The 27500-nt window shown below is 35.0% G+C and overlaps 1 protein-coding gene across 3 annotated transcripts in view; it reads left to right on the top strand.

Annotated features, from left to right (window-relative positions):
* sptbn1 (spectrin, beta, non-erythrocytic 1) overlaps positions 1–27500 on the top strand; it is a 163409-nt gene that overhangs the window by 89500 nt on the left and 46409 nt on the right. For all 3 annotated transcript variants that reach the window (XM_079845206.1, XM_079845207.1, XM_079845208.1), the window contains 11 exons: positions 1007–1180; positions 2937–3028; positions 3100–3296; positions 6528–6640; positions 9366–9553; positions 9649–9766; positions 12754–12912; positions 14712–15014; positions 17647–17800; positions 19147–20017; positions 22875–23012. In XM_079845206.1, coding sequence (XP_079701332.1) covers positions 1007–1180; positions 2937–3028; positions 3100–3296; positions 6528–6640; positions 9366–9553; positions 9649–9766; positions 12754–12912; positions 14712–15014; positions 17647–17800; positions 19147–20017; positions 22875–23012 — 2507 coding nt within the window. The remainder of the gene's footprint in view (positions 1–1006; positions 1181–2936; positions 3029–3099; positions 3297–6527; positions 6641–9365; positions 9554–9648; positions 9767–12753; positions 12913–14711; positions 15015–17646; positions 17801–19146; positions 20018–22874; positions 23013–27500) is intronic.

The raw sequence follows: 27500 nt of genomic DNA, 5'->3' as shown, positions 1-27500 counted from the left end.
TGCATAGGTTTTTCAGCAGGATTCTTTATTGAGAAAAACGTGCTGTCTTTCCGCTGAGGTTCCAAGTCTGACTAAAGCCAGTTGAACATTGTATTTTATATACATTTCAAGGGGAGGGATTATACAGCAGGAGAGGAGACACTCTAAGCAATACAATGCTTGATTTAATCAGCATAACAGTGGCACTCAAATGCATAGATGCAATCAGCCTACCACTCAGGGGCTCCAGAAGTCATTAAAGACAAATGGTGCTCATTTTAGAAACAATGAAGAGAACAGGAACAGTCCTGGAAAATACAGGTTTTGGGAAACCTGCCCAGAGACAGACAGACAGAGTATCACCAATCTCTGAGCTTGTTATGCGAAATAGTCAGGAAGTGCATAAAGACAAAAGACTTAATGTCTCAAACACTTACACGGTCTTACGTGATCTCCTTAGAATTTCCTCAAGTTTACTTCACAATGTAAAACACAAATATGGATAATGTTTTCAGTTATATTCTATTACATTGGGACCTAGATATAACAATGTATAAATTTGTAATCCCACACCACGCTCGTATTTTGACCTCACTTGTCGGAAGTTATGTCTGAGCTCAGAGATGATCACGTTCGTCTGATAAGAGGTAAAATAATAGCATAAATACTGCTGGGTTTCTCTCAGAAACTGATGGTTTGTCTAGATCAGACCCTTATTCATCATCTGGTGTCGTTTAAAGCCCTTTGAAGCTGCACTGAAACTGTCATTTGAACCGTTTGGAGCCCATTGAAGTCCATTATATGGAGAACAACCCTGGACTGTTTTCATCCAAAACCTTAATTTCTTTTCGACTGGAGAAAGAAAGACATGGACATCTTGGATGAGATGGGGGAGAGTAAATTATCAGCAAAAGTTTATTTAAAAGTGAACTAAACCCTTCCGTCCCCAAATGAGCTCTCACTGTGAGATAAAGTGATGCATATTAAGAATGGAGATGATTGACGGTCTGCCTCTGATCCTCCGCAGCCCAAGCCGACGAAGGGCCGAATGCGCATCCACTGCCTGGAGAACGTGGACAAAGCGCTGCAGTTCCTGAAGGAGCAGCGCGTGCACCTGGAGAACATGGGGTCACATGACATCGTGGACGGGAACCACCGCCTCACACTCGGACTCATCTGGACCATCATCCTCCGCTTCCAGGTACACACACTCACGCCCACATTTAGAGACATGCATTCATATTATAAATGTTTACTTTACTTTATAACTCGCTATAGCACTGTGTTATTTGTTTATATTTATGAATGTACTTTTAATTTTTTTTATTGGAATCAATTATTTATTATATTGAAAATATTGAGTTTATATTTCTTTAACACTATAGTACTGTACTTTTAGATGTATTATTTATTATCCTTATATATATTTATTTACTTAAACCATTTTTTTTATTATTTATTGGATTAACTATTTATATATATATATATAGAAAATGTTTTGTTTTATTTTTACTAAGACATATTTATATTATATATTAATTATAATTGTTTTATGATATGTTAATCACATTTTAAATATATTTTAACAAATTAAAATGTATTTATTTAGAAAATATTTAGTTTTATTATATTAAGATGTATTAATTTATATTTATATATTAATTGTTCATTTTAACATTTTTTATGATATGTTAATCAATTTTTAAATATATTTTAACAAATTTTAATTTATTAACATAGAACATATTTAGTTTTATTATATTAAGATGTAGTATTTATTTATATATATTAATTATTTATTTAAAAAAATATGATATGTTAATCCATTTTTAAATATATTATAACAAATTTTAATTTATTAATATAGAAAAAAATTTTTTTTATTAAGACATTATTTATTTATATATTAATTATTTATTTTAACCTTTTTTATGACATGTTAATTACTTTTTAAATATATTTGAACAACTTTTTTGTTTAATATAGAACATATTTCGTTTTATTATATTAAGATGTAGTATTGATTTATATGTATATATTAATTATTTATTTAAAAAATGATTTTAAATATATTTTAACAAATTTGTATTTATTTATATAGAAAATATTTTTTTATTTTTAAGACATATTATTTATTTATATATTAATTATTTATTGAAAAAAAATGTAAATGTTAATCAATTTTTAAATATATTTTAACAAATTTGTATTTATTTATATAGCAAATATTTAGTTTTATTATATTAAGATGTATTATTTATTTAAATGTATATATTATTAATTTATTTAAACACATTTATATTATATATTTTAATACATTTTTTAAATATGTAAAAAACATATTATTATTTATTAAAAAAAAATCCCTAATTGTTATAGCACTTAGATGTATTATTTATTTATATTTCTTTATTTACTTAAACTTTATCGGAATCATTTATTTATTTATTATATAGAATATTATTACTTTACATGCTAACACTTCATATTTGCTATAGCAGTCTTATTATTTTTTATATTTATATATTTATTTACTTAAACAAATTAATATTGTTTATTGAAGTTATTTATTTATTTATTTTCTATTATTTTACATTCAAAACACGTTTTATCTCATTATAGTACTGTATTATTTATTTATTTATTTACTTAAATAAATTAATATTATTTATTGAAGTTATTTATTTAGTTAGTTTCTATTATTTTACATTCAAAACACGTTTTGTCTCATTATAGTACTGTATTATTTATTTATTTATACATTATTTAAACACATTTTATTTATTTATTTAAATAGAAAATATGTATTTTCTATTACATTAATAACACTGTAAATACCGCACTGTTAGATGTATTATTTGTATTAATTTACCCCCTGTCCCAGTGGCACATATATATTTAAATAATAAATGCATGCACGAAACATCCATAATGTCGTGTTATGATTTGTGCAACAGATCCAGGACATCAGCGTGGAGACGGAAGACAATAAAGAGAAGCGCTCCGCCAAAGACGCCCTGCTTCTGTGGTGCCAGATGAAGACCGCCGGGTGGGTGGAGGTCCAGACCCGAGACTCCAGCGCATCCTTCAGGTCTGACCGCTCTCTTCTGTCTTTCACAGATATCCCAACGTCAACATCCACAACTTCACCACCAGCTGGCGGGACGGGATGGCCTTCAATGCCCTCATTCACAAACACAGGCCAGACCTGATTGATTTCGACAAACTGAAGAAGTCCAACGCCCACTACAACCTGCAGAACGCCTTCAATCTGGCGGAGCAGCACCTGGGTCTCACCAAACTCCTGGACCCCGAAGGTAAGCCGCCCCAGAACTCAAAAAAATTGAGGCAATCGATTGCCTCAAATTTTTTAAGTTGAATAACTAAAAAGTCACAATTTTCCAGAACTTAAAAGGTTGGATTACCTGCTACTTGTACCTTTTGATAACAGTTAAATTAAAGTGCTCATTTAGCTCAACTCAAATATTTGCAGTTCATATGACTTATGGTGCGTTCACACCGGACGCGATTCGCGCGAGTGATTTACATGTTAAGTCAATGCAGAGACGCGAAATGGCATTCTGCGGCGCGATTGAGGCGGCGCGAATTGAGCGTTTTGAACGCGCGGTTCGCGGGAATCGCTCAAGTTGAAAAATCTGAACTTTAGCGGATATTTCGCGCCGTGTTAACCAATCAGGAGCTTGCTCTAGTAGTGACAACAATGAGGAGAAAATCTGTATATTAATATCTGGTTCAGACAATATGATTATCACTGTGATAACATTAAATGACATGAAACACAACCCAGTCTCTTTTTGTTAAATGCAAGTTTATGTATGATCAATAGGGGTGTAACGGTACACAAAACTGACGGTTCGGTACGTACCTCGGTTTTGAAGTCACGGTTCGGTAAGAGTTCGGTACAGCAGATTTACAAAATTGCTTTTTATTTATTTTTTATATTTAACAGTGGTTTACTGGAGAAAAAAAGTGTCCTTGAATGAATTAAATTATATCTAAAAGTTTATTTAAGATATTTCTGTAAATGATATAGGGAGCCCTTACTTGTACATTAATATTAAAGGTTCACAACAGAGCCCAAACTATTAGCCTAAATTCAGTTGCTATTTATTTTTAGGTATGATAATCAACACTCAAATAACACATTGTGTGCAAATATGTAAACTTCACATAAGGCAGTTTTTGCATTAACTTCTAAATCTAATTATAAAATAGTTTTTTTCTCCTAATCGTTGTTGTAATATAATAATTTATATACAGTGTCTGTCATTTTCATGACAGGTTTATTTAACATGCATGAAATAATCAAGACATCACTAACAGGTTAAGTAGAATATAATGAATATAACGGCTAATATAGAGCATATATTTAGCGAAAGAGTTGATTTCTCTAGTGAATAAAATTCTGTGGACACTGAATGACTGCCTGAGGTAAATGTGATGCTAAAGTTACATGACATTGTTTAGTTCACAAGCAGTTATATTGACATCTTTCCGCAGTTGAAACACTGATTTAGCGATTACACCACATATATACATGACAGTAAATTGTAATGTATCCTCAGCATACCGTCGGATCGTCATTCATGTTTATTCTTGAATCTTTAGTAGATGATCGATCGCCTTCACAGATGATCGCGTTCACGCGCGTGCGCGTCGCGCGGCCGCTTGAACTGTGATCAGTGACCAGTCACGCCACATAGAGCGTCAAAACGGCATCAATCGTTTGGATTTCGTGATAAAATGGACTGAATACTTAATATGTTCGTGTGGGAACTCGGATTGAAGTGTGTTCCGCGCTTACAACAAGCCGACAGTGAACTGTTAAAGATTACATTCATAACCGTTCGACGCGTGCACCGTTCACAAATGATCGCGGTCACGCGCGCCGCGCGGCCACTTGAACTGTGTTTAGTGATCACTGATCAGTCACGCACATTAAAGAGCATCAAAACGTCATTTATAGTTTGAATTTCATGATAATATGGACTGAATACTTAATATGTTCGTGTGGGAACTCGGATTGAAGTGTGTTCCGCGCTTACAACAAGCCGACTGTTAACTGTTAAACATTACATTCATAACCGTTCGGTACACGCGTGCACCGTACCGGAAGCCCTGTACCGAAACGGTTCAATACGAATACGTGTACCGTTACACCCCTAATGATCAATAATACAAAAGTATAAGTAATGTATAACAAGCTATACATGAAATAAAGCAAACAATTCAGTCAAACATTCAAAGTCAGTGCTAGTAGGCTAAAGTTACCCATGATGCGAATTCGCGTCTGTTGTGCAGTGAATGTCACACGCGATTCGCGCGAGTAAACTCAAAATGTACACGCGTCCACCTTCGCACGATCAGCATGAATTATTTGCGCGAATCGCGTCCGGTGTGAACGCCACATTACAGTTTTCTGTTAAGGCAACTCAATTATTTTCAGTTATTATAACAAAGTTTTGCGTTTTCACAGAACTTTAAAAAATAAGTACACAACCACACCATTTTATGTTAACAAAACTCAATTTTTATTGTTTTGTGTTGTCATTGCTTTAAGTACACGGTAGTCAAATATGTTGAGTTTGTTTCCTTAAAAACATGTGACTCAGACTTAAAATTTTGAGGCAATTGAGATCCAGCACGGTTTTAATCAGAAAAGCTGAATAAGTTTTAAAATAGATTGTATGTTAAGTACTTTGACCTCCTGTGAGATTTACTCACACACACACATCAAGAATCAGCCTATGAATCTCAACCATGGTGACACGCTTTATGCCGCAATGCATTATGGGAGCCATGGATGAGTTTTGCATGATGCACCCAGAATGCATTGCGGCATGAATCATGTAACCATTGTTGAGATTCATAGGCTGATTCTTGATGTGTGTGTGTGTGAGTAAGTCTCGCAGGAGTTAGAAGTGCTTATTGTGTGATGTGTTAAACCGGAGAACAACACTTATATACACGTTTTAAAAATCGTTTAGTTTGTAGGCTACATTAAACTCATGACAATAAATAAATAAAATAAATACATTTTGTCTTCCACTAACACATTTCTTAATTTTTTTAATAGGCTATGGTTGTAATTTATTTGTTATGATGTTATGATTTTACTTATTTGGTTAAGCACTTTGAGATTTTATTGTATTTTAGCATGTGCTATGTAAATTTATTTTTAAATCATCTCTATTTGAAACAACAGAAATAACAGGACTTCATCATTCTTAGCATGTAATTACTTAATTCTATTAAGTTGTACTTAATTTATGTTTTAAGTTATGCTTACTTATTCACAAAAAAGTTCCATTTAATCAAAAAATATTAGATGAAATTACTCAAAAGGAAGACCATGTTACACCAACTTGAACTAATTAAGTTAGTAGAACTTTTTCTAAAACTTTGAGTATACACTACTTAATCTATTTAATTAGTATGAACGTTCGGGTTTACAGTGTGTGCTCAGAGCTCCTCCGTTCCTCGCCCTGACCCCTGACCCCTGACCCCTGCTGACCTCTCTCTTTCAGACATCAGCGTCGACCATCCCGACGAGAAGTCCGTCATCACTTATGTGGTCACGTACTACCATTACTTCTCCAAGATGAAGGCCTTGAAGGTGGAGGGCAAACGTATCGGAAAGGTCTGAGTCTTCAAAACACGCAAACTACATCCAGAAGGTTCTCCGTTTTATAGCAAAGAGCTTTTCAGAGACTCGATAATATCGAAATATAAGTTATTAATTATTTCAAAGGTATTTTATTTGAATAAGAATATATCATATTAATATATCTTAAAGCTCCACTGTGTGATATTTTCCCCCATCTAGTGGTGAACTTGTATATGACCATCCAGTGAATATTAGTTTTTGTTCCTCTCAATTCCGATTTCGTTTTAACTCCTACGGTGGCCGATTTAGTCCAAGATTAACATGGCTTCCAGTTCGCCCTCGTCCACATTGGACACGGTGCCATCGAGTGTTAAAACGCCAAAGGCCAAGCTTGAATTTATGGGAATGTCCCTCTTTGGCTAATGTACTTTCAAGATGGAGGGGCAACATGGCGACCCGCATTCGAACCCTCACCCGTATGTGTTTTCAATGGCATATTATAAACTTACGAGAATACTTTATTACTTGAAAGAAGTAAATATACATTAATGAGCACATATATTTTTGAAAGAACTAAGTGTTTTTAGCTAAGAATAAACTAAAAAAGTTACACAGTGTAGCTTTAAATGTGCTATTTTGTTTATTTATCAGTTTTGTAAGAGATATACTGTATAATACTTTAAATATTCCTATTAAAAATACTAATAATTAAATAAACGCATTCCTTTTTCGAGATTAAACTGTTAAATATTGAAAATGTTCCTATTTAAAAGCAATAATAATAGTTTAAATATTCCTAGTTTAATTTTTTCTTAGTTCCTATTTGAAATGTCACCATAAGCAATCTTAATATTTACATTCATAATATTTATTTAGTTGATATAATATTTAATTGAAATTGGTCTTCTGTCCTACCTCTGTTTATTGGCTTATTTATTGTTTATTATTTATCAGTTTTATAAGAAATATAGGATTCCTTAAAAAATCCTATTTAAATTAAATAAATACACTCTTTTTTTGAGATGTAACTATTAAATATGTAAATATTCCAATAAAAATAAGTAGTTTAAACATTCCTGTTAAATTAAAATAAGGGTTTTGTTTACACCTATTAAATATTCCTATTGAAATAAAATAAATGTAAATAAATAAATTAAATATATAATAAACTAAATGTAATATAATAAATAAATATAATTAAATAATATTATAAAAAGTAACAGTTTATCTTAATATTTGCATATTTGGTCTTAAATGTGTTATTTTTATTTATTTATCAGTTTTGTAAGAAATATACTGTATTATACTTTAAAGATTCCTATTGAAATAAAAAATCATTTCAAAATTAAATTAACACATTTTTTAAATGTAACCGTTAAATAATTAAATAAATAAAATAAATTGTTTAAATATTCCTATTAAAATAAAATTAGTTTTATTTTTTCTAATTTATAAAAAAAAATGTACTAAATAAATTCCTGTTTGAAATGTCACCATTAGCAATCTTAATATTTACATTAATAATATTTATTTAGTTGATATAATATTTAATTTAACTTCTATTAAATTAGGTCTTCTGTCCTACCTCTGTTTATTGACTTATTTATTGTTTGTTCTTTTATTATTTATCAGTTTTATATATATGAACTATAAGATTCTTTAAAAATTGTTAAGTATGTAAATATTCCAATGAAAATAAGTAGTTTAAACATTCCTTAAATATTCCTATTGAAATAAACTAAATATAAATAAATAAATAAAATAATTTTTAAATCGATTTTTTAAAAATATATAATAAATAATAATAAATTAAATGTAATATAATAAATCAATATAATTAAATAATATAATAAAAATATATGTTACTGTTCATCTTAATATTTGCATATTTAATTGCAATTGGTCTTAAATGTGGTATTTTTATCAGTTTTGTGAGATATATATACTGTGTAATATTTTAAAGAATCCTATTAAAATAAATAAATAAAATAAATGCATTCCTTTTTTTTTAAACATATTTAAATATTCCTATTAAAGTAATTCATAGTTTAAATATTCCTATAAAAATAAAATGAGTTTGATTTTTTTCTAATAAATAAAAAATATTAACTAAATAAATTCCAATTTGAAATATCATCATTAGCAATGGCATCATCTTAATATTTACATATTTAATTAAAATTGGTCTACTGTCCTACCTCTGTTTATTGATTTATTTATTGTTTGTTTATTATTTATAAGTTTTCTAAGAAATAAATGATTCTTTAAAAATTCCTATTACAATAAAATAAATAAATACATTTTTGAGATGTAACTGTTAAATATTTATACATCTCAAATAAAAAAACTTTCCTATTAAAATAAAATAAGTTTACATTTGTACACCTATTAAATACTCTTATTAAAATAAATAAAATATAAGTTTTAAATACTATATATATATATATAAATAAACAAATTAAATATAATATAATAAATAAAAATATATAATTAAATAATATAATAAGTAAATACCTAATTTATATGTAACGTTCATCTTAATATGTACATAGTTAATGGCATTTGGTCTCTATCTATCATCTGTTTTGCATTCTGAACTGAGATTATGTTTTAACCAATAGTGATATATTGATAAAGTGACTGTGAATCAGAATCGCAGTCTAAACCCTCAACTTATCTAAAGGTTTAACTGTAACTCTGGGCCATTGGGCTTTATTTCCTCCAGACAGTGACATTAACAGTGGCTTTTCTTCTCTAGGTGCTCGACAACGCCATCGAAACCGAGAAGATGATTGAGAAATATGAGTCCCTGGCGTCCGATCTGCTGGAGTGGATTGAGCAAACCATCATCATCCTCAACAACCGCAAGTTTGCAAACTCACTGGTTGGAGTCCAGCAGCAGCTTCAGGCCTTCAACACATACCGGACAGTAGAGAAACCGCCCAAGTGTGTGTCTGCGGCTAGCATACAGCAGAATATAGCAGAACTCGAGTGAGCTGGAGGTTATTTACATCTCTCTCTCTCTCTCTCTCTCTCCACAGATTCACAGAGAAGGGCAACCTGGAGGTGCTTCTGTTTACCATCCAGAGCAAGATGAGGGCCAATAACCAGAAGGTGTACATGCCACGCGAGGGCAAACTCATCTCTGACATCAACAAGGTGAACATCACATCAGATTCTCTGAACCGGCCGCGACACTGCAAAGTCGAGTTTCACAGCACAAATACAGTACATTATACTTGATATGCAAAATGACTGAATCTAATCAAGTTTATGCTTTAAACAAGAACCAATATCTCCCAGTGAGGCCAGAAAAATACAACCATTCTAAAGGGGGACCAGATTACTGTTCTTACACCCCATTGGCAGATATTTGCTCTTGTTTTAAGCATAAACTCACTTCATTTTGACACATTCATAAAACAAGACTTAAAGGATTAGTTCACTTTTAGATAAACTTTTGCTGATCATTTACTCTCCCCCATGTCATCCAAGATGTCCATGTCTTTCTTTCTGCAGTCGAAAAGAAATTAAGGTTTATGATGAAAACAGTCCAGGGTTTTTCTCCATATAATGGACTTCAATGGGCTCCAAATGGTTCAAATGACAGTTTCAGTGCAGCTTCAAAGGGCTTTAAACGACACCAGATGATGAATAAGGGTCTGATCTAGACAAACCATCAGTTTCTGAGAGAAACCCAGCAGTATTTATGCTATTATTTTACCTCTTAACAGACGAACGTGATCATCTCTGAGCTCCGCCATAACTTCCGACAAGTGAGGTCAAAATACGAGCGTGGTCATAGATATATCGATAGTAGATGCCTCATTCTACTGATCCGTGTAGGCGCTAATGAGGCATCTACGTATATATCTATGACCACGCTCGTATTTTGACCTCACTTGTCGGAAGTTATGGCGGAGCTCAGAGATGATCACGTTCGTCTGTTAAGAGGTAAAATAGCATAAATACTGCTGGGTTTCTCTCAGAAACTGATGGTTTGTCTAGATCAGACCCTTATTCATCATCTGGTGTCGTTTAAAGCCCTTTGAAGCTGCACTGAAACTGTCATTTGAACCGTTTGGAGCCCATTGAAGTCCATTATATGGAGAAAAACCCTGGAATGTTTTCATCCAAAACCTTATTTTCGACTTTAGAAAGAAAGACATGGACATCTTGGATGACATGGGGGAGAGTAAATTATCAGCAAAAGTTTATTCAAAAGTGAACTAATCCTTTAACATCTTACTGTGTGTTCACACCAGAAGCGACTTGCGTGAATAAATTGCGCTATTCGCGTGTAGTTGGACGCTTAAACATTTTGAGTTTACTCGCTTCATTCGCGTGACATTCACTTCACAACAGAGACGTCAATTCACGTCATGGGAGGGGCTTCTGTTTCAGCTCCAGTCTCATTATGAAATGGCTGACATGGATTGTTTAAAATACGGTGAATAAGCTTAATTTGCCGGCTCTAGCTAGCTGTAGTCTCAATCGGGTGAATCCAGGGGGATTGTCATCTCAATGGCAAAAAGTGTCCCAATCATCCTGAAATTCCCCTATATACAAATCTCAAATTGAGTACAGAGCACTTTTTACAACTCATCAGACTGTTCTTTGTATTTTTTGAGCAGTGATGAAATATATTTGTCTGGCTTTCACCGGACCAAGCCCAATTTAAGATTGAACATTGGTCTGGGGATCTGCTCTGTATTTTCTACTGCACAAGAGGCGTGATCAACGAGCATAAATTAAATGACTGTACGCAATTGGACAGTCCTTCAACCAATCAGACCACAAGAGGCGTGATCAACGAGCATAAATTAAATGACTGTACGCAATTGGACAGTCCTTCAACCAATCAGACCACAAGAGGCGTGATCAACGAGCATAAATTAAATGACTGTACGCAATTGGATAGTCCTTCAACCAATCAGACCACAAGAGGCGTGATCAACGAGCATAAATTATATGACTGTACGCAATTGGATAGTCCTTCAACCAATCAGACCACAAGAGGCGTGATCAACGAGCATAAATTATATGACTGTACGCAATTGGATAGTCCTTCAACCAATCAGACCACAAGAGGCGTGATCAACGAGCATAAATTAAATGACTGTTCGCAATTGGACAGTCCTTCAACCAATCAGACCACAAGAGGCGTGATCAACGGGCAACGACCTATGGCAATGACCCATCGCGTCTCTATCCGTCATCGTGTTAAACCCGGCAGGTGGATAAGCCAGTCTGTGATTGGTTCCCACAAAAGTGTAACAGAAGCAGTAGAAATGAATGTACAGGTTTCCAGACCGAGTTGCAGGGCGAAATCAAATCGCCGGCAGATCAGGCTGGGTTTACCCAGTCTAGAAATATATCGCTTTTGTAAATACTCGCCAGCATTTCAGTAATAAAAGCCTAGATCTTTAAAATACATCCAAATTACAGCGAAGCGCAACCGTATGGTGGTCCGCAGTGGCCAAAAAGGATATAAAGAGTGAATTCTGAAGTGATATACTCTTGAAAATGTGGATTCGGATGACAATTAAATGACCACATGACCTCTGTGTTTGTCTATAAACAGTAGGTCATTAGTCCGGGGATTTTTACGCGGGTGTTTGGGAGAAAAACACTGACTTTCTGGATTCAGACGGCAATAAAATCACTGGAAACACTTTAGAATAATGGTCATTAGTTAACTACATTAGTTAACATAAACTAATAATGAACTGCACTTATAAAGCAGTTATTAATCTTTGTTAATGTTAATTTCAACATTTACTAGTGCTTTATTAAAATCTTGTTAACATTAGTTAATGCACTGTGAACTAACATGAGCAAACCATGAACAGCTGGATTTATATTAACTAACGTTAACAAAGATGAACAAATACAGTAACAAATGTACTGCTCATGGTTAGTTCATGTTAGTTAATACATTAACTAAAGGCCATTATTCTAAAGTGTTACCAAATCACTGACAATGATGAAAATACCACACGACCCCATGAGAAACAATCACCGTCCACCTATAGGGCTAAATAATGTTTTTTTTGGTGTATTTGGCGTTCTGCGAAGCTATGGCACAACCCCAGTGTGTTTGTAAGTTGAGCGTGTGTTGATGTGTTGATGTGGTGCTGCGGCAGGCGTGGGAGCGTCTGGAGAAGGCGGAGCATGAGCGCGAGCTGGCCCTGAGGACGGAGCTGATTCGCCAGGAGAAGCTGGAGCAGCTCGCAAGACGCTTCGACCGCAAGGCCGCCATGAGGGAGACCTGGCTGAGCGAGAACCAGCGCCTCGTCTCCCAGGTGTGCTCCAGACACACACACACACACACACACACACACACATACACACATATACACACATATACACACACACACACACACACACACACACACACATACACACTCACACATACACACACATATACACACACACACACACACACACACACACACATATATACACACACGCACACACACACACACACACACACACACGTGCTGCGTCATTACATCAGCCTCGAGTTTAAACACTTCTCTGCCCTCTGGTGGTGAAAGATCTCAGATTTATACATTGACATTTTATAATTGTACTATATTTCTGAAGCTATGTTATGATTTTAAGATATTTAGTTATAATATATTTAAATATATTTAAATGTTTATTTATATTATTATGAATTATTATGTGCTATTACATATTGTACATTTATATTACTATTATTATTATTTATATATTTATAAAAATAAAGGCTTTAAATGAGCATATGATAAAAAATTTAATTTAAAAGTTCATTAATTATGTATGTATATATATTTGAAAAACAGTTGATTTTATATTTTAATATGTTATGAATTATTATGTTCTTATTATATATTTATGTTATTATTTATATTATTTCTATGACAACAACAAAGCAAAGAAATATAAAAAAAATGTACTATATTTCTGAACTATGTTATGATATTAAGATATGTAAAAAAAACTATATTTATTTATATTTTAATATTATTAATTATATTACGTTATTACTAATGGTACATTTATGTTAATATTGATATATTTTTTATGAAAATAAAGGCTTTAAATGAGCATAGAATTTTTTATAGATGTATGAAAAACATAGTTTATTTATATTTTAATATTTATTATGTTCTTATTATAAATTTATATCATTTTTATGAAAACAAAGGCTCTAAATGAACAATTTCTGCTTTCTCTAAACATACATGAACCAAACAATAATTGTACTATATTTCTGAACGATGTTATGAAAGATATTTAATTATCATGTACATTTTATTTTAATATTTATTATGAATTATTATGTTATTACGTACTGTTTTACACATTTATAGTACTATTTATAATATTTTTATGAAAATAAAGGCTTTAAATTAGCATTTTTCATAATTTTGCCACAGAAAAATCTCTGCTTCCTCTAAACACACATAAACCAAGCAATAATTGTGCTTAATTTAATATACAGTTTGTGTAAAAACTAGGGCTGTCAAAAGATTAATCGCGATTGATCGCATCCAAAATAAAAGTTTGTGTTTACATAATATATGTGTGTGTACTCTGTTAATTATTATTTATATATAAATACACACACAAGCATGTATATATTTAAGAAAAAAATATTATTTTTTATATATAAAACATTTATATTTATATATATTATAGATTATATAAATGTATATACATGCAAATATTTCTTCAATATATACATGAATGTGTGTGTATTTATATATAAATAATAATTAACAGAGTAAACACAAACTTTTATTTTGGATGCGATTAATCGCGATTTATCTTTTGACAGCCCTAGTAAAAACTGATTTTTATTTATTTTTAATTACATTTTTTACTTTTCTTTTTCTTAAACAAAAACAAACAAATCCAAAACATTTTATAAGACAAATAGAAAGAAAAGAGAAAAAATAATTTTTAATATTTACACTATTTTCAATATTTTGTACATTTGGCATTACTGAAATCCCCAGAATAATCTCAGATGAATGATTTGAGAGCAAATGAATTGCATGTTTTAGTTGGTGAAAGCTTGTTTCTTCCTAACATTCCTGTTTCTTTTCTCCAGGACAATTTCGGATTCGACCTGCAGGCGGTTGAGGCAGCCACCAAAAAGCACGAAGCCATCGAGACGGACATCGCGGCGTACGAGGAGCGCGTTCAGGCGGTGGTGTCCGTGGCCAGAGAGCTGGAGGCCGAGAACTACCACGACATCAAGCGGATCGCGGCCCGTAAAGACAACGTGCTGCGCCTGTGGGAATATCTGCTGGAGCTGCTCAAAGCACGCCGGCAGCGGCTGGAGATGAACCTCGGCCTGCAGCGCGTCTTCCAGGAGATGCTCTACATCATGGACTGGATGGATGAAATGAAGGTGAGAGGAAGGAGTGTGAGCTGGGCTCTCGCAGAGAGATCAACATAAAACAATGGGCCCTATTTTAACAATCTGAGCTCATGGTGCAGGTGGACTTAGGGCGTGTCCGAATCCACTTTTGCTAGTTTAACATGGTCTAAAAGGGTCGTCCCTCGTCTCTTAATGAGTTGTTTTGGGCGTAACGTGCAGTAAACCAATCAGAGTCTTATCTCCCTTTCCCTTTAAAGGTCCCATGTCATGAAAATTTCATTTTTTTAGGTTTTTTAACATTAATATGAGTTCCCCTAGCCTGTATATGGTCCCCAAGTGGCTAGAATTTTTTGATGGGTGTAAACCGAGTTCTGGCTGTCTTTCTCTGCCTTTGAGAAAATGACAGCTCAGACGAGCTGATCTGGAATTTTCCTGTTATGACATCATACCAGGAAAGGTTACCTCCCCTTCCTCTGCTTTGCCCGCCCAGAGAATGTGGAGAAAATGCGTGCAGTGCCTCGCTAAGCCACGCCCCCTCTGCAACATAATATAACACTCATTTCAAATGCAAAGATGTCAGCCAATCACAACAGTGGGCGTTTTCACTGAAGTCTCACAGCAGACACGCCCCTTGAAACAGGGCATTCAGCCAGAGATGTAATAACAGTATAGAAAAAAATGCCTTTTATTTCTAAATTATGACATTTTTTGATGTAAAAATCAAACTAACAATATAAGTACACCACAGGAAACATTATAAAATAATAGAAAAATGCCATGCCATGGGACCTTTAAAAGCCAGTTGCGCTCGAACCATGAGCGGATTCACTATTAAAGGGTTAGTTCACCCAAAAATGAAAATTCTGTCATTAGTTCCTCACCCTCATGTGGTTGGGAACGTCGTTACAAAGTCCATCTCACCACAGTGACTCTACAATAATTTTAGACTTTAGGTGTAATGGGATCATATTTGAAAGATTATTTGCTTTATTCCATCTTTTTTTAAACCATCATGTTCTCTTTATGTACCGCACTCCTGTATTCACAATAATAATCATAATTTTCAATTAAATTTATTTTCCCTTCACATTTTTATGTGCTCGTTTGACCTGCACTGTAAAAAGATTATTGGCGGGTGCAAGAAAATACTATTACAGTCTTTCGGATTCAAAATGTCATGTTTAATTTAGTGTTTCTTGCGTAATTTGTGAAATATACTAGGACTTTCTTAGTGAAAATTGCTTCAAAGCAAGCAAAATCCTACACTAGTGCGTTAAAATCCCAGCAGACCAATATTAGTGAAGCTTTAAGCCATTTTCTTTGTTTCAAAGACGTTTAGAACAGGAAATTATGGTTAAAGGGCCTTTTTATTGCCAGCGTGTGAACAGCTTGTAACAAAACTTCCTAACAACTTCCTAGGTTGTGTATGAAAGCCTGTAGACTGATTTTTATGAGACGTTTTTACAGGGGAAATCAAAAGGATGTGACATTTACGCCCGAGAGCCTCTCTCACATTCAATGATATTAGATCATTATAGCCAAAAGAACTTGCAGTGCCAAGTTTAAAGTATAAATGAGATTGAAGCAAAGTGAATAATAACCTAAATGATGATGATGAAATGATGAAGTTTTAAGTTTCATCAGGGCTCCAGACTAACATTTGAGAGCAGTGACACCGGCGCCACAGTTAATGTAATCATAAAATTACTTTTATTTTGTTAATAAGTGCAGTTACTAATAATATTACATCTTTGTTTATTGGAAATTTAACAGTGAAGCGCTGAGGTTGAAGTGATTTGCAGATCAAATTAACTTTTATTAACAACAGTAATGTGCAAAAACCTCCTTTTTATAGGGAAAATGTAAATATTCTACTCTTATTAAATGTTCCATTCCATTGCTCTTCTATAGTCTCACACTGAACTGACCGACAGCTTCAGTGATTATATACCCTATTCATTAACATGTATTCTTATTTCTGTGCCATAGTTATTATATTGATTAATTATAGATAAACAGCTAATCTTTGTGCTTTGTATATGTGCATTTCTGAAATGCATAACATGTACAAATCAATTTAAATTGTAATGTAGATGCATTTTCTGTGAAGCTGCTTTGAAACGATATGTATCGTGAAAAGTGCTATACAAATAAATATGATTTGAATTGAATTGAATTAGGGAGCGCTCTACATTGAAGTTTTTCATGAGACTTTGTGACTTGCTACTTTTCTCCATATATTAAGCAGTGGAAATGGCTAATAAGTCATTAAGTGCTCCTCTGCCGCCATCTACTAGTTATAGTGGGCATTTCATGTCTTTTTGAAATAAAGTGGCCCACACCTTTAAACTTTTAGTTTTACAAATCATCACATTAAAAATAACATTAAAATTGTATAATATTTAGAGCTCTGATGTGCTAGAAAAAGTCACGTAATGGAGATCGGCGCGTGTGTGAGCTCGCGCAGCACAATCGCGGTTTCGTTCCACCGATTGATGTTTCTCATGTGTAACAGAAATGGCATCTCTTATAATTTGGGCACCAGTGCCACCTCTAACCCAATGTAGTCACACCAGCATGAAAAAAGTTAGCAAAATGCCACTATTTGGTTTGAGTCTGGAGCCCTGTTCATATCCTGATGATCGCCTGCTGTCCTCCGCAGATGCTGCTGCTGTCTCAGGATTATGGGAAGCACTTGCTCGGGGTGGAAGATCTGCTGCAGAAACATGCGCTGGTGGAGGCCGACATCGGCATACAGGCCGACCGCGTCAAAGCCGTCAATGCCAACGCACAGAAGTTTGCCGTGGATGAGGAGGGTAAGAGGGTCTCGAGTTTTGAGAACATTAACAGCCAAAATTATTTGTTTTGGTGTGTTTATGCCATCAGGAACTGACTTTAGTGTGAGGATGCTACGTAAATAATGCATAATATTCATAGAAATCATTATACACATATTCTATGTACATTTACATTCACATTTATGCTTTTAGAGGACGCTTTTATCTAAAAGAGGAGACAAAAGCTATTTATTTTTTAATAAAATCCTATTCTTTCAGAGTAAAATAAAAGTAGGGAGTCCAGGTCCAGTCCAGACAGCTCATTTATTATAGTGGGAGATGAGTTTATGATATTTTATGTTGGTTCAGATTCAGACTGAGGAAGCATGCCGAGCTGGTCCAGATTGGGTTTTTGCAAGGTTCCCACGGTCAACCTGGAAATAACAGGAATTTAACAACTGATTTCCAGGCCAGGAAAAAATCAGGGAAATGTAATAAATTCTAGAAGTCATGGGAAAGTCTGGCTTTGCTCTAAATGCAGTTAAATCCTCGCTTGAGCCACGTTCAAATCTCAGTGCATTTTTTGGTTACACTTTATTCCGATTGTCCACTTTAGACATTCTACTAGCTCTAAGGCCATGCGTCCACCGAAGCATTTTTAGCCAGCTCTAGATGTTGTTTCTACAATAAAAACACCGCCTGACATACACATGGAATAATCCCCAACAAACTCCCATAATATTTTTTACAAAAGTGTGGGAATCCTTTTTCCAGAATCATATGGAATTGCAGTTCTATTCACTGTACTCTATCTGTGTCCCTATTTAAAGGGGTGGTTCTGTGGTTTTTTTCTAGGCTTGGTTGTGTTTATGGGGCGCAGTATAACATGTCTTAATACTTCTTTTTTTTTAAAACGCTGTATTTTTCTTATATTTTAGCTTTATTCCACACCGCTGTCTCCACTGCTCGTTTGTTTCCTGCTTCTGTGAAGCCCATCCCTCCGAAAAACGCAATGGTCTTAGATTGGTTAGATGGCCAAATGTAGTTTGTAGTTCTGCAACAGCTCTCTCTCTTTCGTAATGACTGCGCCGTGGCCTCGCCCACTTTGTTGCGTGTTCTTGGGGGCAGTGTTTGTTAATAGCAGGTGTTTATGATCTCACCAAACCGGGAAGAAGCTCGTTGTAGTCCAAACCGGCCGTTTTTGTAGGCAATAAACTGCCATAGCTTTAAAAAGACAACATCTCCGTTTGCTTTGAACTTTCAGCGCTGTAACTTTGCAGATACTGTTTATGCTCAAGCAGCAACATTACACACTAGCTAAAGTTTAAAAAGTGAAATCGCATGCAACCAGCCCTTTAATGTGCCTTGTGTCCATCCGTCTGCAGGCTACAAACCCTGTGACCCTCAGGTCATCCGTGACCGCGTGGCCCACATGGAGTTCTGCTACCAGGAGCTGACCCAGCTGGCAGCCGAGCGCCGCGCCCGCCTCGAAGAGTCCCGCCGCCTCTGGAAGTTCTTCTGGGAGATGGCCGAGGAAGAGGGCTGGATTCGCGAGAAAGAGCAGATCTTGTCCTCGGACGACTGCGGTAAGGATTTGACGGGCGCCGTCCGCCTGTTGAGTCAACATCGCGCCCTGGAGGACGAAATGAGCGGGCGCGCAGGTCACCTCCAGCACACGGTGCGCGAAGGTCAAGCGATGGCCGACGCCGGGCACTTCGGCGAGGCCAAAATCCGCGAGCGCATTGCGGACGTCCAGGCCCAGTGGGCCGCTCTGGAACAGCTGGCAGCGGTCAGGAAAACCCGCTTGGAAGAAGCCTGCAGCCTTCACCAGTTCCAGGCCGACGCCGACGACGTGGACGCCTGGACTTTGGACGCGCTCCGAATCGTCTCCACCTCAGACGTCGGCCATGATGAGTTCTCCACTCAAGCTTTGGTCAGGAAACACAAAGACGCGTCGACCGAGGTTGCTAGCTATCGCCCGGTGATCGACGCCCTCCACGAGCAGGCACAATCCCTTCCTCCAGAACAGGCCCAGGCTGCAAACGTCAACGAGCGGCTGGCGGGCATCGAGGAGCGCTATAAGGAGGTTTCAGAGTTGACCAGGCTGAGGAAACAGGCCCTGCAGGACGCCCTGGCGCTCTATAAGATGTTCAGCGAGGCGGACGCGTGTGAGCTCTGGATCGATGAGAAAGAGCAGTGGCTCAACAGCATGGAGATCCCGGAGAAACTGGAGGACCTTGAGGTCATTCAGCACAGGTGAGAGATGACATCTGTATCTTTGTTTATTAATTTTTTTAATTAAAGGGTTAGTTCACCCAAAAATGAAAATTCTGTCATTAATTACTTACCCTCATGTCGTTCAACAACCTAAGACCTCCGTTCATCTTCGGAACAGAAATGAAGATATTTTAGTGTAAATCTTATGCTCTGAAAGGCCTCCATTGGCACAATGCTCGGTTCACTCTCAAGACCCTTAAAAGACACTAAAGACGTCGTTACAAAGTCCATCTCACTACAGTGGTTCTAAAATAACTTTATGAATCGGCGATAATAGTTTTTGTGCGCAAAAAAACCCTAAATAACGACTTACATAGTGATGATGATTTCAAAACACGGCCTCATGAAGCTTTGAAGCGTTATGAATCAGTGAGTCGAATCATGATTCGGATCGTGTGTCAAACTGCTGAAATTTGGCGATTCAAACCGCTGAATCGACTCGCTAATTCATAACTCTTCGAAGCTTCATGAGGCCGTGTTTTGAAATCGTCATCACTATATAAGTCGTTATTTAGGGTTTTTATGCGCACAAAAACTATTATCGCCGATTCATAAAGTTATTGTAGAGCCACTGTAGTGAGATGGACTTTGTAACGACGTCTTTAGTGTCTTTTAAGGGTCTTGAGAGTGTAAAGTGCATTGAGCCAATGGAGGCCTTTCAGAGCATCAGATTTACACTAAAATATCTTCATTTCTGTTCCGAAGATGAATGTCTTACGGGTGTCCAACGACATGAGGGCAAGTCATTAATGACAGAATTTTCATTTTTGGGTGAACTAACCCTTTAATTTTTTGGATTATTAATCCGTCCTCCGGATGAGACGTTAAACCGAGGTCCTGACTCTCTGTGGTCATTAAAAATCCCATTCGATAAAGAGTAGGGGTGTAACCCCGGCATCCTGGCCAAATTTGCCCATTGGCCCCTCTCCATCATGGCCTCCTAATAATCCCCATATATAGATTGGCTTCATCACTCAGTCTCCTCTCCACCAATCAGCTGGTGTATGATGGGCGTTCTGGTGCAATATGGCTGCCGTCGCATCATCCAGGTGGTGCTGCACATTGGTGGTGCTTGAGGAGATTCCCCCTTCTATATGTAAAGCGCTTTGAGTGCCTAGAAAAGCACTATATAAATATAACAAATTATTATTAATTTGTGTCCATATTGAATAATGTGCTAAACAATGCAGTGTTTGCATATAAATGATTCCTCCAGAATGTTTGGAATGAAAAGGTTGTAAAAGGAATCGGGAGTTTGTTTTGCACTCACAAAACCGGTAACCTTGGTCACATTAACCGGATAATGGTTAGCCAAAAACACTCTGCCATATGGAAGTTGAGCTATGAGTAAAGTTTGTCGTGATTAAACTTTGATGTTGGCTTGAGAAAGCCTAAAAATTGAAGTAGTTAAAAAAATATTTTGAAGCCTTTTAAGTTGAAAATAGTTTTAAAATTTGATAACATTTAAAGTTTTAAGTTTGAATTAGTTTTAAAAGCTGAAGGTTTGAAAAAGTTTGAAACAGTTTTAAGTTTAAAATAGTTTAAAAAATGTAAGCAGTTTTGATTGTTTTAAAAGCTTGAGGTTTAAAAAGTTTGAAGTAGTTTTTAAAAACTCTTGAATTTTGTAGCAGTTTTAAGTTCAAATTAGTTTAAAAATCTTGAAAGGATTTTAAGTTTAAAGAAGTTTAAAAAAAATTTTTAATTATGTAGCAGTTTTAAGTTTAAAATAGATTTAAAATCTTGAATTTTTAGCTTGAAACCGTTTTCATTTTAAAGTACTTTAAAAAAAACTTTTTTTAAGTTTTAAGTTCAAAATAGTTTTTAAAAATCTTGAATTTTGTAGCAGTTTTAAGTTCATAATAGTTTAATCTTGAAACAATTTTAGGTTTAAAGAAGTTTAAAAAATATTTAATTATATAGCAGCTTGTTTAAAATAGTTTTAAAATCTTGATTTTTTTAAGCGTTTTAAGTTTGAAGTAATTTTAAAAGATCAAGGTTTGAAAAAGTTAAGTTTAAAGTAGTTCAAAAATATTGAATTTTTAAGCAGTTTTAGGTTTGAATTAGTATTAAAAGCTAGAGGTTTAAAACGTTAAGTTTAAAAGTAACTTTAAAAGCTTTAAAGAGTTTTGAAATGAATTTTGTAGCAGTTTTAAGTTTAAAATAGATTTAAAATATAGAATTTTTAAGCGTTTTAAGTTTGAAGTAATTTTAAAAGATCAAGGTTTGAAAAAGTTAAGTTTAAAGTAGTTAAAAAATATTGAATTTTTAAGCAGTTTTAGGTTTGAATTAGTATTAAAAGCTAGAGGTTTAAAACGTTAAGTTTAAAAGTAACTTTAAAAGCTTTAAAGAGTTTTGAAATGAATTTTGTAGCAGTTTTAAGTCTAAAATAGATTTAAAATATTGAATTTTTAAGCATTTTAAGTTTGAAGTAATTTTAAAAGCTTGAGTTTTGAAGACGTATTAAGTTTGGAGAAGTTTAAAAATCTTGAAACAGTTTTGAAGTTTGAAGTCATTTTAAAAGCTCAAGGTTTGAAAAAGTTACGTTTAAAAGTAACTTTGAAAACTTGAAACAGTTTTAAGTTTAAAATAGTTTTAACATTTTTAAGTAGTTTTAAGTTTGAAATAGTTTTAAAAGCTTGAGTTTTGAAGACGTTTAAGTTTGAAGCTGTTTTAAGTTTAAAAGTTTGTGTTTGAAAATCTTGAAGCCGTTATAAAAGTTCAAAGTTGAAAGGTTTTAAGACCATGCAGTCTCTTAGATAGATAATTCGACTGCTATTCGGTTGTTAGGATGATTCGCTGATGATGGTGTGATGAAAATGTTTTCATTGCGTTCCAGGTTTGAGAGTCTGGAGCCTGAAATGAATAACCAGGCCTCACGTGTGGCCGTTGTCAATCAGATCGCCAGGCAGCTGATCCACAACGGACACCCGAGCGAGAAAGACATCAAAGCCCAGCAAGACAAACTCAACACCAGGCAAGTCGTAGCATTTTATGTTTCTGTGTAGAACGCAGTACAGGTATAGCTGGTCATGTGACTGGATGCTGGGGGGGGGGGTTTGATTTGTGTGATAAAAATGCCAATGTTTATTAAAAAAATCATGAGTTAAAAATGAATAAAGTTCATGAGACTGACGCGAGTCTGTCTGTGCGTCGAGTGTGTGTGTGTGTGTCAGTGTCCCTCGATTAGCTGACATGAGACGCAGCCACACAGACAGAACACTGACACACACACACACACACACACACACACAGGACATTGACATACAGCATGTTCTCTTGAGTCTTGTCGCGCTTATATATGATAAAGTGATCGCGTGATCATATAACGCTAAGCAAAAATGGATATAAAAACGGACGCTGGAAATTATCGCAGCCGGAAAAATTATCAAGCTCATTTTTTTCTTCATTTATTTATTGACTATCGCGACAGGCCTAGGTGACACTCTGAAACATCAAGAGTGTGATATTGACACATCCACTCACACACACACGCACACTTATACACAGACACACACACACACACTTATACACACACACACCTATGAAAAACTGAACCTATAAACCACATTTAGAATTTTTAAAAATCACTGCTTCGTCAGAATGATATGAAACTTGGTGACTTTTCTAGAATTAGGGATGTTAACACACAACAAATTCGAGGGCATGATTCGAGCATGCTAAGTGGTCCTAAAAAAATACCCACACTTGTGCTCTTCGGTCAAAACTGACCACCATAGGAAATGAATGGGAAATCTGCAAAAACACATTCACAGAAAAAAATCACAATTTCTAACAAAAAAAATATCTAAAACTTTATAATAAATAGTCTTTGAGATTTTTTTAAAATATATTTTCAAATCCATCAAAAAAAAAAAAATAATTAAATGTGTTCAAAACTTCTCAAGCCTCTCCATAGAGACCTCTAGTGGTTACACCCATGGTTGCATGATTTCTTAAATAATTCCAAAAGAGGTGCTAATCTGCCTTCAAAAAATATATATTTTGAAGGCCTAGTCTTTATTTTAACCTGAAATACTGCAATAATTAAAAAAAAAATATATATATATATATATATATTAGGGGTGTAACGATTCGTTTTAACAACGATTCGATTCGTATCACGATTTGAGGTTGTCGATACGATTCAAGGACGATTTTGGTTCATTTAGAACGATACGATCCGAAACGATTCAGTGACCTGAAATCGATTCAGTAACTTTTTAGCCAAAAATTGTGTGACTGAAATAAATATCTGGATACTGCTCAGTGCAGGTGAAATTTCCAAGATTCCTGTTGTTTCTTGTAAGGGAATCAGGTATCAATTAATTATGGATATAAACAAACAAGTAAACAACAATTAATGGCAAATGCATTCAAATTTTATTTGAATAAAGTGCAATCAACAGTTTAGGTTGAATTAACAGGAAGTTAACCTTTTCTGCTCTCATTTTCAATATTCAATACATTTTCAATAAAAGCACAGTAAGTGCAACCAACATTTCAACAGTAGGTTAACCTGCTACTTCTGCTTTTGTTATCCAACATAATATTACAATATTAATATCAAAAATAAAGTGCAACTAACTTCTCTTCAGGTTTAATTAATAGTAGGTGTACCTGTTACTTTTGCTGTTGTTTTTCAACATTAAAATAATACAAATACAATATTAATATCAAAAATAAAGTGCAACCAACATTTCTTCAGTTTGAATAAACTGGCTGAACCTGCTACTACTCTCAGTTTAATAAACAAACAATATTTAACAAAAGATAAAATGTAACCAACTACTCTTCAATGACTCTACATATTTCTTTTTCAAAAATATCAACATGATCTGACCGCAGAACACTTCTCTGTGCGTTCACTATGTCGCCAGCAGTACTAAAAACTCGCTCTGCTGGCACACTGGTCCCAGGAATGCACAGGTAACATTTAGCAAGGGTTGAAAGTACAGGTAACACGTTACTAACTTAGCTCTTTCTCCTGGTGACTTGATAATTTCTCGCTGGTTGGCTTCTCCTCTGCCATCCGCCATGCTGTTTTGTTTTCTTAGCGCTGCTGCTGGTGCGTGCGTTGCGATGATGTCACAGATAGGCAGACTGAATCGAGTAACGTTTAACGCCTTTATCATTAAAAGTGCTAAGAAAAAACATCCATTTAAAGTCTGACGTGCTTAAATCCAATGCGTTATTTCCTATGATCGATACAATCGATTGATTACCTTTTAAAACGATGTTAGATCGATATATGTCGTCCGGAAGGCCAACTTGCCGAGCACAGATCGATGTAGTTAGATCGTAGGAAAATAAATCGATACATCGATGTAGTAGATGAATCGTTACACCCCTAATATATATATATTTTTTATATTCATCAATGGCAAAAATAGACCATAATTATTGCATAAATATAAAAAAATAGCATCAAATCATCTCAAAATACAAATATAAAAAGAAAAAAATATTATTGAAGAAAAATAAATTGCATTGGTTTCACTGGAGTGGAGGAAGTTGTATTTTTAGGTGTCCGGTCACTTATGACCAGGAAAACAACCAACACACGGTGACGGTGAGGAAATTTCCCCACCGGTTAATTGATGTGTGACAACACCGGTAATACCGGTATCACCGGCGGAGGCTTTTAAATCACTAATTTTATCTAACCGACAGTAACATGCACACGACCGCTCTGAACTGAAAACGCGCCAGTGCGCACACACCGTGAATGACAGCTGGTCTGTAAATGCGCGCTCTGTGAGGCCATGGGTGCGTCTCAATCAGTTCCCTAGTTCAGTAGTCAGGGCACTGATCAAGCATTGGTCAGTCTATGATTGAGATGCACGCCATGAATGAATAACAGTTCATCCGTAAAGCCTTGTTTATACTCGGTGCGCGCAGCAAAAATAAATGCGCGCAGTCAGCGTAGCGCGGCTCGCACTGCGGAGCAAGGCGAAAGTAAACAATGCGCTGTGCACATTTTACTTTCGGGTTCTGAATTAGCTCCAATTCGGCTGCGGGTTGCTTGAATTGTGGGTTCATTAGCCTATTATGTTGAATGAAAAACACAACAACAAAACAAATGACAAACTCCCTTAAATAGGCGCTTTTACGTTTCGCTTTGAAACCAAATCTTGCGCGATCATCTCCGTCAGCTCCTCACTCTTAAATCTGATGAATGACTCCTGCCGCTGCCGAGACTCACGGTCGGATCCTGCTTTATTAAGCAGATACGTTCAGTTTTTATTTGTATTGTCTGTTCTCTAACTGAACTAAATATTACTATAAAAATAAATCAAAAAGACGGTGGGCGGTGCCACGGTGGGCAAGTGATGTAACCGGTGTTGAGTCTGGACACCGGTAACACCGGCAACACCGACTATCGTAACAAGCCTAGTTTAACCCCTTAACTGTCACTTGTACTATATATCATTGGAAAGGTCTAAGGCTCAAGAATACATATTTGTTGATGATTTTGCAGAAAATATATATTTTGGAAGAGTAATGGATTAATATATGACAAGAGTGACAAGAGTGTGCATCAAAAAATCTGTATCATTACAGGAGTTTTCACCTTTGTAACAAAAAGTCAACAACCACACTTTTAATCATTCAAACTTTAATTTTCATGCTAAAAGTTCATAACATAAACATTGATTCTAGTATTTAGCCAAAAATATTCAGAAAATAATATTATATATAGAGAATATCTGCCAGATCAGTCTTTAGGGATCACCAATATGGTGTGTCTAACCCCTAGTGGATTTTTGGAGGTTATGCAGCTAAAAGTCTTACAGAAAACTTATTTTTTGAGTTTTTGACCTAAAATTTTGAACACAACTTGGTTAGAATTTTGGCTTTGACTTTGTCTTTTTTAGGCTGAAACCTGTATTAATTTATATATTTTTTAATAAAATAAATAATATTTATTTTATTATATTTTTATAACAATAAACTTAAATTTCAATAACTTTTATATATTAGATGGATGGAGGATGGACAGATAGATACGGATGGATGGATGGATGGATGGATAAATAGATGGACATAGATAGATAGATAGATAGATGGATGGATGGATGGATGGATGGATGGATGGACGGAGGGTTGGGTGGACAGAAGGACGGATGGATAGACAGACAGATAGATAGATAGATAGATAGATAGATAGATAGATAGATAGATAGATAGATAGATAGACAGACAGACAGACAGACAGACAGACAGACAGACAGACAGACAGACAGACAGACAGACAGACAGACAGACAGACAGACAGACAGACAGATAGATAGATAGATAGATAGATAGATAGATAGATAGATAGATAGATAGATAGATAGATAGATAGATAGATAGATAGATAGATAGATAGATAGATAGATAGATAGATATGGATGGATCGATGGTTGGACGGATGGATGCATAGATAGGTGGATATAATATTTATTTTATTATATTTTTA

The sequence above is a fragment of the Gobio gobio genome, assembly GCF_949357685.1.
Source record: "Gobio gobio genome assembly, chromosome: 19".
Classification (NCBI taxonomy): domain Eukaryota; kingdom Metazoa; phylum Chordata; class Actinopteri; order Cypriniformes; family Gobionidae; genus Gobio; species Gobio gobio.
The sequence above is the reverse complement of the archived record's forward strand: the minus strand, read 5'-3'. Positions and strand labels throughout refer to the sequence as shown.